At 38.2% G+C, this 12,300-nt stretch overlaps 1 protein-coding gene across 7 annotated transcripts in view; it reads left to right on the top strand.

Annotated features, from left to right (window-relative positions):
* BIRC3 (baculoviral IAP repeat containing 3) overlaps nucleotides 1–11,644 on the top strand; it is a 25,880-nt gene extending 14,236 nt beyond the window's left edge. Inside the window, exons 7-11 of one of the 7 annotated variants that reach the window (XR_002730881.3) lie at nucleotides 3,907–4,161; nucleotides 4,706–4,747; nucleotides 4,856–4,908; nucleotides 11,107–11,183; nucleotides 11,299–11,643. Coding sequence is in view for 5 of the 7 variants with exons in the window: in XM_023208111.2 (XP_023063879.2) it covers nucleotides 3,907–4,161; nucleotides 4,706–4,747; nucleotides 4,856–5,049 (491 nt within the window). In the remaining 2 variants the exon portion in view is untranslated. Of the gene's footprint in view, nucleotides 1–3,906; nucleotides 4,162–4,705; nucleotides 4,748–4,855; nucleotides 7,265–9,821; nucleotides 10,311–11,106 lie in introns of those variants that run through there. The other 6 variants (XR_002730882.3, XM_023208113.3, XM_023208114.3 and 3 more) reach the window with 6 other exon arrangements.
* Nucleotides 11,645–12,300: the final 656 nt, after the last annotated feature.

Here is a 12,300-nt window from a genome sequence, read left to right on the forward strand (position 1 = left end):
AGCAATTCCCGTGCCTCCCTCCCTTAGCTGGGACTACAGGCACCTGCCATCATGCCTGTATTTTCAGTAGAGACGGGGTTTCTCCATGTTGGCCACACTGGTCTGGAACTCCTGACCTCAAGTGATCCACCCGCCTCGGCCTCCCAAAGTGCTGGGATTACAGGCATGAGCCACCGTCTGGCTGGACAATTATTAATTTTAACGTTAACATAAAAGCATATCTTAGCCTGTGACTATACATTAATGCACAAACTACTATTAAGTCCCCTACCTGCCCACACAAGAACTGAGTCTTTCAGAGCATCCTTCGATTATTTAGGCAAGTCCTAGGATACTGTTTCACAATTTCTTAGGACAAGTTGCTCATGTCCTTCCATACTAAACTTATCCACTACTATGTTCTCTATTGCCCTTCACAAAAACTCTTCTGGGCACATTCATTCTCATCTGGCTGTTTTGACTGCTGTTATCACTCTGTCCTAGACAAAAAGAGATGCTGATCTCTCCTTTCCCAAGCATGGACCAGACCTATAAGTCCCTTCAACACAGCTAAAAACAGACACAACTTTTAACAAGCTCTTATTGGAGACTTAAGGATAACAGAAGGGAATTATATCACAAATGTCGATTTACAGCTGCAACTAGATGTGGCCCCTCTTAGTGCCCCCAGGCTCATCCTTATAAATCTTTCTGCCTAGCTTCTGGTTCATCTCTGTGTAGCTTTGGCAAGTTTACACAAATCACTAGGAATGTCCCAGTAATGTTTTCCTTTATCAAAACTCAAGCCCTCAAATATTCATAAAGTTCAGAAGGAGAACAAAGATTTCTCCTTATCCTTGTCCAATGCCATCCAGGATCTATTTCTTCATAGGATTATTGACAGTCAGATCGTCCATTTCATTTAGGGATAAATCCAACCCTGCCCATGAAGACGGATTTGTTTTCTGACCCAACCCAGACAAACCTATCAGATCATAGTGACATAGCATCATACATTCACCCAAGTGTGAATTACTCAGTCTATAAACCACTAGTGTAGCAGCAATACAGTCACAGTTAACCTTTGCCCAGCCTCATCAAGTTCTCTTTTCTCTGTGAAGAAAAAATCTTCTTCACAAAGAATCTCTCTGTGAAGATTAAGAAGTGTGCCTTCTTAGTGGTAGCCATTTGTCACCAGCCAACAACTGCTCAAAGAAAAGAACACTTATCTCCACAACCATTGAGAGACCCCATAAAATCTAAAACTATCCACTTATAAAATATTTATATTTCTTTCAAAGACAATCAGAAAAGTCTCCAGAAATGACTTCAAGTCAACAATATATAATAATTTACATTGTCAAAAAGAGCCCTTAGTGTTTCTGCCTAACTGTTATATATATATCTCTACTACCTAGTATGGCGCCTGCATATAGTCTGTGTTCTGAGTGAGTGAATGAAAACACATTTAGGTTAATGATTACTTTATAGTTTCCCAAGAACAGCAGGGATATAAATAAAGAGGCAATTCAAGATATTTTTTCCCAGAATAAAATAATAATATGGCTGGGTGTGGTGGCTCACGCCTGTAATCACAGCACTTTGGGAGGCTGAGGCAGGCAGATCGCTTAAGCCCAGGAGTTTGAGACCAGCCTGGGCAACGTAGCAAAACCCTGTCTGTATAAAAAAATACAAAAATTAGCAGGGTGTGGTGGCATGTGTCTGTAGTCCCAGCTATTCAGGAGGCTGAGGTGGGAGGACCACTTGAGCCCAGGGAGGTTGAGGCTGCAACGAGCTATGATCATATGCCACTGTACTCCAGCCAGGGTGACAGAGTTAGTCTGTCTCAAAAAAGAAAGAGAGAAAGGAAGGAAAGAAAGGAAGGAAGGGAGGGAGGGAGGGAGGGAAATAATATGCTTCAAAGGTATACTCAAGTATTCCGAACTTACAAACCAGAATATAGTCTACAACTTTGAAATGAGACTTTTTCTCAGTTACTAGCAATTAAATTTTAGAAATCTTAAGAATTTCAGAGAATGTATTATATTACGTTAGGTATAATTACAAAAATAAATCTTAGATTGAAAAATCAGTATACTTCAACACCAAGTTTATATTATATTTTTATTTTCTGATATATCCCTATTTTACTAATATAGATAATTTTAGAAAATATATTAAGTTCTAAGTCTTCTACCCCCTCACTGTTACTTTTCTATTCCTACTCTTTAAATTATAGAACTAAGGCTTGGTTGTTCATTTGTTCAGCAGATATTTATGGAGCATTAACTTTGTGCCAGACACTATTCTAGCTCCTGACCCTTTTCTCATTTATTCTCAGAGCTTCAATTATTTTCAAAATATGTCTTTAGCCTTGTCTTTTTGACAAAGCACCATTTTAATTCTTTATTTTCTGGTTGTTGTTTTTGATTTTTGATGTTTTCTTTTTTCCATTTTTTATTCTTTCTTAAATGGTTCTTTTTATGAGTCCTATCACTTGACAAAGTCAGTGTATCTAAAATCTAACCATCCTCTCTCCCAAAACAATTCTTCAGATAGCTCAGCCTCTGTCATTAGTTATTTTTAGAAATAGCTTTATGGATTTATGGTAAGCTATATGAAAATTAATAAACTTAGATTCATAAGTTATATTCCAAAGAGATAATAAAATCTCAGTTTTACAATATAAAATGTTTTACTAATGGATACAAATCTAGGTCTTGAAGGAGAATTAGATGTTACCTTGTAGGACAAGAAGGTAGTCATTGACAAATAGGGTTTAGTATTCAAAATGCTGTCATTGCCTTTCCCTGCTTACTATACAATAGTCAGGTAATGGCAATATGTCTAATTTCTGGAAATAATTAAAATTTCAACTTGGAATTTTAAAGAAATTTTATGGGCCAGACATAATGGCTCACACCTGTAATCCCAGCACCTTTGGAGGCTGAGGTGGGCAGATCACTTGAGGCCAGGAGTTCAAGACCAGGTTGGCCAACATGGTGAAACCTTGTCTCTACTAAAACTACAAAAAATTAGCTGGGTGTAGCGGCACATGCCTGTAATCCCAACTACTCAGGAGGCTGAGGCACAAGAATAGCATGAACCTGGGAGGTAGAGGTTGCAGTGAGCTGAGATCGCACCACTGCACTCCAGCCTGGGTGACAGAGTAAGACTCTGTTTTAAAAATGAGTAAATAAATAATAAAAGAAATTTTATGGAAGAATAAGAAAAAATTGTTTTAATTCTCTTGATTCTATTTTTCCCCAATTTGCCTAGATTGAATTGAAACGTCAATTTTAATAGGTTCTAAGTTTCATTTGGTTAAAGGCTTAGCAGTATTGCAAAATGATTGAAAGCACAGTACATGACACCAGACTGCCTCAGTTTGATTTTTGCTAGTTGTGGTGTCCTTTGGCAACTTAGTTGCCTCACTGTGGCTTCGTTTTCTCATTTGTTAAATGAGGCTATTTGGACCTACCTCAAAGAGCTGTTGTGAAGATGAAATGAATCAATGCGTATAAAGTTCTTAACACACTGCTCACTAAATGTTAGTCCTTACTATAATTATTATTATTATTATTATTATTATTATTATTATTATTATTATTATTATTACAGTTTTTTGAGACAAGGTATTGCTATGTTGCCCAGTCTGGTCTCTGACTCCAGGGCTCAAGTGATCCTCCTACCTCAGCCTCCTGAGTAGCTGGTGCTACAGGCATGTGCCACTGCACCCTGAATTATAATTATAATAACATTATTATTAAGCACAGGAGATGAGATACCCCTAAACCTAGCAATCAATATCAATGCCTTACTGATTACGAACTAAAGACAGTTTTTATTCTGTTACATATGTAGGACTGGAAGGAAGTTTGTGAGCAGTGTTTGAACATGTTTATGTTTGTCTTCTTTTTTATAAAGATGATTTATTATTAATCCGGAAGAATAGAATGGCACTTTTTCAACATTTGACTTGTGTAATTCCAATCCTGGATAGTCTCCTAACTGCCAGAATTATTAATGAACAAGAACATGATGTTATTAAACAGAAGACACAGACATCCTTACAAGCAAGAGAACTGATTGATACTATTTTAGTAAAAGGAAATATTGCAGCCACTGTATTCAGAAACTCTCTGCAAGAAGCTGACGCTGTGTTATATCAGCATTTATTTGGTGAGTGTAGAAAATTATTTTTTAAAATTTTCTAAGTCAATTGAAAAATGATCTTATTAATAACTTATGATTATTGAAAATAATTCAGGCTGAATGTGGTGATGCATGCCTGTAATCCTAACACCTTGGGAGGCTAAGGCAAGTGGATTGCTTGAGCCTAGGAGTTTGAGAGCAGACTAGACAACATGGCGAGACCCCAATTACTACAAAAATTTTTTTAAAAAATTAGTTGTGATGGCGTACACCTGGTAATCCCAGCTACTCAGGAGGATGAGGTGGGAGGATGGCTTGAGCCTGAGAGGTAGAGGCTGCCATGAGCTGTGATTGTGCCACTGCATTCCAGCCTGGGTGACAGAGTGAGACTCTGTCTTGAAAAAAAACTCAATCAAATTTATAGATATTAATTGCATAAAAAGATTAAAGACTTTTGTTGCCTTGACATGAGTATTTGGCCAAAGTCTAAAGAGTTCATTTTTACAATATATTCTGTAGCTAAATATTAACCTTATTTGTCATAGTAATGCTTTTTCTTTTTCTCCCTTAGTGCAACAGGACATAAAGTATATTGCCACAGAAGATGTTTCAGGTTATAGTATTAATATTTTAAACCAATAGAAAACATTGTCTTTATTTTCTTGATTTTTTCATTGGAGAAGCAAATTGCCTTTTATTAAAAATTCTTTCCTCTTTCTAGATCTGCCAGTGGAAGAACAGTTGCGGAGGTTACAAGAAGAACGAACATGTAAAGTGTGTATGGACAAAGAAGTGTCCATAGTGTTTATTCCTTGTGGTCATCTAGTAGTATGCAAAGATTGTGCTCCTTCTTTAAGAAAGTGTCCTATTTGCAGGAGTACAATCAAGGGTACAGTTCGTACATTTCTTTCATGAAGAAGAATCAAAACTTTGTCTAAACTTTAGAATTAATTTATTAAATGTATTATAACTTTAACTTTTATCCTGATTTGGTTCCTTAAAATTTTTTACTTATTTACAACTCAAAAAAATATTGTTTTGTGTAACATATTTATATAACTATATGTATCTAAACCATATGAACATACATTTTAGAAACCAAGAGAATGATAGGCTGTTGTTCTTATGAACAAAAAAGAGATAGCACTACAAACACAATATTCAATCAACATTTCAGCATTATTGAAATTGTAAGTGAAGTAAAATTTAAGATATTTGAGTTTGCCTTTCAGAATTTTAAATATTTTGGCATTGCATTAATACTGGGAACATGAAGCCAGGTGTGGTGGTGTGTGCCTGTAGTCCCAGGCTGAGGCAAGAGGATTACTTGAGCCCAGGAGTTTGAATCCATCCTGGGCAGCATACTGAGACCCTGCCTTTAAAAACAAACAGAACAAAAACAAAACACCAGGGAGACACATTTCTCTTTTTTGATCAGTGTCCTATATATTGAAGATGTGCATATATGTTGAATGACATTTTAGGGACATGGTGTTTTTATAAAGAATTCTGTGAGAAAAAATTTAATAAAGCAACAAAAATTACTCTTATTCTTAATAGCTTTATTTCTATGACGTTGGATAGTTTAGTCACTCCCAGACTCTTTCCATACTTCCTTAAAGCCTCTTAAATATTGAACTACAGTTTATATTCTTTCCTATAAGATGCTTCTTCATTGACACAGAGCACGGGGTCAAGACACTATAAAGTCTATAGGATTTTATGGAATGCCTGAGACAAGAATCAAACAGTCCCTTTAGTAAGTTTGTTTATTCATTTGTCTATTGATTCATTCAAGAAGTCTTATGCCAGCCCCGCCTATTGGAAGAAGGTCTGAGTTTTATTCTTACCTCTTTGGTATTAATTCTGAAACTTACAAAGTACACTGGTTAGCAATGCTTGGGACCAACAGGTTGTTCTGGTAAATAAATCTGTTCTATATTGTCAGTGCAACAAAATGTCCCCCTCTGCATTACGTTTTTGGTACTCAACATGTCCAAGTCATAACTCTCTCCTTTGTTTCTTATAGAGGTATTAGGTCTTTAAGACTAGAAGTAAGACTGTAATAGGGAAAATCAGGGGAAGACAGGCAAAGGCCAGTCATCTAAACCAGTTCTAGATGTCTGTGTAGGGGCAGATGGCTCTGTAAGGGCAGAAGGGAAAGACCCCTTCATAAGGGTCACAGCTGACAATCCTATAACAAAAGACAGGTTAACAAGAGAAAAACTTAACAAATGTGTTTAACCAAAGTTTTACATGACCAGGGAGCCTTCAGAATGAAAACCCAAAATTACAGGGGAAACTATGCATTATTATGCTTAGGTTTGATAAAGAATGGACAGCCCTGAAGAACAGTGATTGGAAAAAAAGATATGATCTAATGGGAATAGACTCAGGTTGGGGACCCAGCAAGGCCTGTCTGTTCAGAGTCTTCTTGGTCTCTGTGCAGCATGCCTTCCTCCTGGATATAGAGCAGGGCCTATATGGAATGGGGATCTTATAACCTACTATCAAACAAGGTGGGTCAGAGAATTTATTTATGGCCAGCTCTTACATAGTTAGGTGAGGGAAGATTAGAGTACTATCTTTATGATGTAAGTCTGGCATTGTGGAAAGATGGTTCCAGTTTCTATGACCTACCTTGGGGAAGAGGAATTCAAGTTTCTATGTCTTGCCTTCGGGGAGAATGAGGCTGAAACAGGAGGGCAGGATAACATCAGAAAAACTTTGCTTCTGAGGCCTTCACTTCGGGTTTTCTGAGCCCCAACATCTGCTAGAGTTATAAAAAGAAAAATCAGGGACCAAGCGAGGGGAAGAAAGAATCCATCTCTTCATTCTGATGCTGGGAGACTATTTCCTTGAGATGCAATTGATTTTGCCTCTGCTAAGAGGCTCTGCTGGCTAGCCACATGCTAGCCAGTGTCCTGCATGGGTGCTAGGCTGAATTATTTGTAATTGTGCTTAGGTGATTTGTAACTCAGGTATAGGATATTTAAATAGTAGGCACCCTTTTTGCAACATTTTTTTTTTATCTAGTTCTTGTATACTACAGATAATATTTGAACTTGTCATCTCACTGTAAAACTTTTGTTCATTTCTCATTTTGGTAATAAATAGCTATTATAACCAACTCACTTATTCAAATATGTTATTTCCCTAAGTGTTATTTCGAATTTTTTTTCAGAAAAAATAAATTACCATAGATAATAATGGTAGCTCCATTTGTTGAACAAATGTCAGATGTTTTCAGGTGCTTGACATGCATTAATCCATTTGATTGCCTCCAACCCCACCTACCAGCCAACCTGGTCTTCAGTCATAGGTTTTAAACCTCAATATATAAGGGTGATCATACAGGACTTTGTAGCAAGCTTAATTTCATACTTCAGCCATGCTCATTATAGCTTCCATCCAAACTTTCTCTTAATTTCCTTATGTCACTTGATACCATTAGCCATTAAGTTCCTTTGTGGTCACAGGCAATGTTATTTAACCATCTTCAGCTCGTACTGGTGAAGGTCACCTACTTTTGTTGTCTTGCGCATCATAGTAGACACTACGTATGTTACTAAGAAAATTCAAGACCAGATGCAATGGTTCACACCTGTAATCCCAGCACTTTGGGAGGCCAAAGCAGGTGGATCATTTGAGTCCTGGAGCTCGAGACCAATCCGGGCAACATAGTAAGACCATGTCATAATAAGAAAGACAGAAAATTCCAGGCAAAAGAGATGTGATGTTTAAGAGATTCACTATTTTAAAAGTAACACAAGTACCCTTGAAACAAAAAGGATCAGTGGGTCAGTATTACTTAATCTCTTAAAAATTATGCCCACTCCTGGCCTGACGTGGTGGCTCACACCTGTAATCCCAGCACTTTGGGAGGCCAAGGTGGGCGGATCACCTGAGGTCGGGTGTTCAAGACCAGCCTGACCAACACGGAGAGACCCCATCTCTACTAAAAGTACAAAAATTAGACAGGCGTGGTGGCACATGCCTGTAATCCCAGGTACTTGGGAGGCTGAGGCAGGAGAAGTGCTTGAACCCAGGAGGTGGAGGTTATGGTGAGCTGAGATCATGCCATTGCACTCCAGCTTGGGCAACAAGAGTGAAACTCCAGCTCAAAAAAAAAAAAAAAAAAAAAAAAAAGGAGAAACCACAACAAAACAAAACCATGCCCACTTCTAAATCTTGAGTCAAGATTTAGGCAAGGTCTCACTTGCAGCGTTTGTACTGTGCAAATAACAGGTATTTTTTTTCAAGTTGCACAATATTTCTGCTCCTCCTCAGGTCAACATGGCCCTTAATAGTCTTCAACTTTATTTTCTGCCACTCTACCCATTGCTCACTATCTCTCAGCCACCTTGGTTTTCCTCAGTTTCTAAATATGTCACACTCTCTCTTTTTTTTTTGCTTCAGCGTCTTTGACTGGAATCTTTCATTCATTCTTTCCCTGGCAAATTCCTACTCATTCTTCAGGTGTCAGCCTCCATGTTACTTTCTCAGACTGTCTTTCTCTGACTTCTCCCATCTAAATTATATACCTTTGATAGTCTCTTTAGTAGACCCTTTGTTCTTTTTCTTCATAACACTTAACACAATTTATATTTGCAGTTTTTAATACCATAGTCTGTTGTCAAATTTTCCATGAGGACAATAATCATGTGTTTTGTTCACCACTATATGTGCAGCACTGAGCACAGGGCCTGACAGAACAGACCCTTATTGAGTAAATGAATGAATGAATGAATGGCTTCCTGTGAGTTAACATGGAATGTGAGAGGAGATTTCTTCCTCTTTAAATACCGCTGCTGATAAAGCACTAAGGCAGAATCATTGATAAAGTAGATCATGGGCCAAATTCTGCCTTTAGCTATCAAAAGGAATCTTTAGAAAGATCAACCTAGTTAAAAAGGATTTGTGTAGGAGACGGGAATTGGAACTGATTTCGGATGAGGAGGCATGGCATTTCAATTCTGGGAAGAGCACAAGGTACAGATATAGGCATTAGAACCTTAATAACAACAATTAACTAACATTTATTTGTTTTTGGTATGTTGTTATGTTTTTGTTTTTGAGACAGAGTCTAACTCTGCAACCGCAAGCTCCCAGGCTCAAGTAATTCTCATGCCTCAGCCTCCCAAGTAGCTGGGATTACAGGTGTGCGTCACCACACCCGGTTTTTGTATTTTTAGTAGAGATGGGGTTTCGCCATGTTGCCCAGGCTGGTCTTGAAATCCTGGCTTCAAGTGATCCACCCACCTCAGCCTCCCAAAGTGCTGGGATTACGGGCATGAGCCACTGCGCCCAGCTTGACATTTATGGAACTCAGATGTACTAAGTGTCTATATTCATTATCTGATTTGAGACACTGTAATTTAGAAGAGGCAGTAGCACAGGAATTGCAAGTTCAGACTTTGGATTCCAATCACAGCAGAGTAAGCTTGGGCAATAATTTAACATCTCTGTGCCTCTGTGCGCTTAGTCCCTTGCATGATTGCCTTATGGAAATCCATAGGAAAGGCTTTTCCTGGACTTCCATCGGCTTTTGGGATCCTAGAATTCTTTTTTCCTTCCTTGACAGGAAATACGTATAGGAAGAACAAGGTCCTCTCTGCCTGGTGTTTGTCAATATGATTTCTTGTGACTATTTTCCCCTGAACATAAGGTTTTTTTTCTGAGTTCAGATTTTGGGGCTGATCAAAGAAGAGATGTGACCACAAGGTGGCAGTAGCATGCAACAAGCTTTATTTGGATGGTGCTTGGGAGACTACATGTAAGGACATCCCTCATAGCTGGAGACGGATACCGATACCTTCCAAAGGCAGAGGTGTATGGCCACCACGCAGAAGGGGAAGAAGGCAAGGGAACTACTCCTGGGGTACGGGAGAAGCAGAAATGTGGTTTATCTGTCTAGGCGATGTTGTACAACTGCAAAATGAGGAGTCTCTGAGTCAGAGAACTTGGAAGGGCAGCAGAGGTTTGGGGTCTTTTATAGCCTGTGCTTTGTCTTATCTTTGGTTAACAGATGCCAGGTACAGTTTTATCTTTGGCTAGCAGGCAGACTCTAAATGGCTAAAAGCATGGCCATCTGAGCTCTCTCTGTGTGTGTGTGTGTGTGTGTGTGTGTGTGACTATTTTCCCCTAAACATTTATTATTATTATTATCATTATTATTATTATTTTTGAGATGGAGTCTTGCTCTGTATCCCAGGCTGGAGTGCAATGGCACAATCTCGTCTCATTGCAACCTCCATCTCCTGGGTTGAAGAGATTCTCCTGCCTCAGCCTCCCAAGTAGCTGGGACTACAGGCGTGCACCACCACGCCCGGCTAATTTTTGTAATTTTCAGTAGAGATGGGGTTTCACCATGTTGGCCAGGCTGGTCTCAAACTCCTGACCTCAGGCAATCTGCCTGCCTCGGCCTCCCAAAGTGCTGTGATTACAGGTGTAAGCCACCGTGCCTGGCCCATCTGAGCTATATTTAAGGGATTACATGGATAACATTTTGAGCTTAGAGAAGGTAAGCTTTTGAGCTAATGGTCCCAGCCTGATGTGAAGAAGCAAACAATATGTGCCCAATATACTCGGGCCAATCTTTAACACCTTTATTTTCCTTTTAATTCATTGATTTTTGAAACTAGAGTTGCTGAAATTCTAATTCACATTAAATTATTAAGGTTTACTAATTAAGCCTTTAAATAATATTTCTGTAAATTTTTAAAACCTGACTTTTGATACAGACGCCAACATTTTAAAGCTGTCATGGATTTTAAGAGTTCCAATATTATCTATAAAAATCTTTTTGGCAGTTACCTTGGCTAACTGCTCATATACAAAATAAACTGATTAAATCAAGTGGGCTATTGGATGCTTTCTAGTTCCAAAACCCTAATGAAGGGTTTTATGAAAATTAAAATCCAAAGTTTTACCACAGAAATATAAAGTGACTTTTTTTTTTTTTTTTTTTAGCAGATGAAAAGGTAATGCTTGGGATGCCTGTAAGTGGCTAAACGTTGGAAAGGGAAGTTCTGATATGACCTAAATCTGTAAGTTTTTAATGTCCTATTTGAATTTTTTTAAAAATTCAAAAATTCAGGAAGATATGCATGTCATCCGTGTACATACTGACAAAGACTATGTCTTTGACCAAACTTTACTCAGCCTCTTCTGAGCCCTCTTCTTGACTAGGCCTTGACTTTGGGCCCTACCCCACCTGTTGGCCTACCTCAGTCTTAACAAGAATCCTGTCAGTTCAGTGAGGATCCTGCCACTCTGGATATCTGATCAACCCTGACATCTGATCAAGTTCCTCCTTCTCCACTTCTGAAGTGTAAGCCCTTAGCCTGTCTTCAGCAAGAATCCTACTATCCGTGATGTCTCCTCTTAGTACTTTTCCATCCATTAACCCTCCTTACTCTAACTGTTGGTTATAAATACCCCAGCAGTCCTTGCTGTATTCCCAGTTGAACCCAATCTTGCTTCCCTATTACAATGTTTTGATTGCATAGTCCTGAATAAAGTCTTCCTTACCATTTTAACAAATGTCAGAACATTTTTTTCTTTAACAATAACACACAACCAATCCTAACATTCTTTTATACTTACCTAACTTAAAAAAATAAATAAAACATTACACATACAATTGATGCATAGGAAAAATTTTTCAATCCCATTCATAATACAGCAATAAAAAATTGAAACTGAACTGAAATACTATTTATTATTCAACAGGTTGGCAACAATCCAAAAGTCTGACAACTTACTCCACTGATAAAGTTGTGGGAAATACAGGCACTCACATACATTGCTGGTTGGATTGCAAAATGCCAACATACCCATGGATGGGTATGTGGCCATAGTAGGCAAATATACATATGGATTTACCATTTGAACTAACTTCTGGGAATACATCCTAAAATAAGATGTGTTCCCATGACTATTCATTACAGCACTATTTGTAATAGCAAAAGGCTGGAAACCACCCAGATGTCCATCCATAGGGAAGTAGCTGAATATATTATGGTACTAATTTTATCTATGACTGGGGAGCTTATTCAGGTTGGATCCTTAGTCTTTGACATGGCCTTAGCAGTTTTTGGCTGCTTTCTGAATTATGTTGTTGAATATATTATGGCACATCTACACAACGGAGTACTATATAGA

This window comes from Piliocolobus tephrosceles, chromosome 13 (genome assembly GCF_002776525.5).
Source record: "Piliocolobus tephrosceles isolate RC106 chromosome 13, ASM277652v3, whole genome shotgun sequence".
Classification (NCBI taxonomy): domain Eukaryota; kingdom Metazoa; phylum Chordata; class Mammalia; order Primates; family Cercopithecidae; genus Piliocolobus; species Piliocolobus tephrosceles.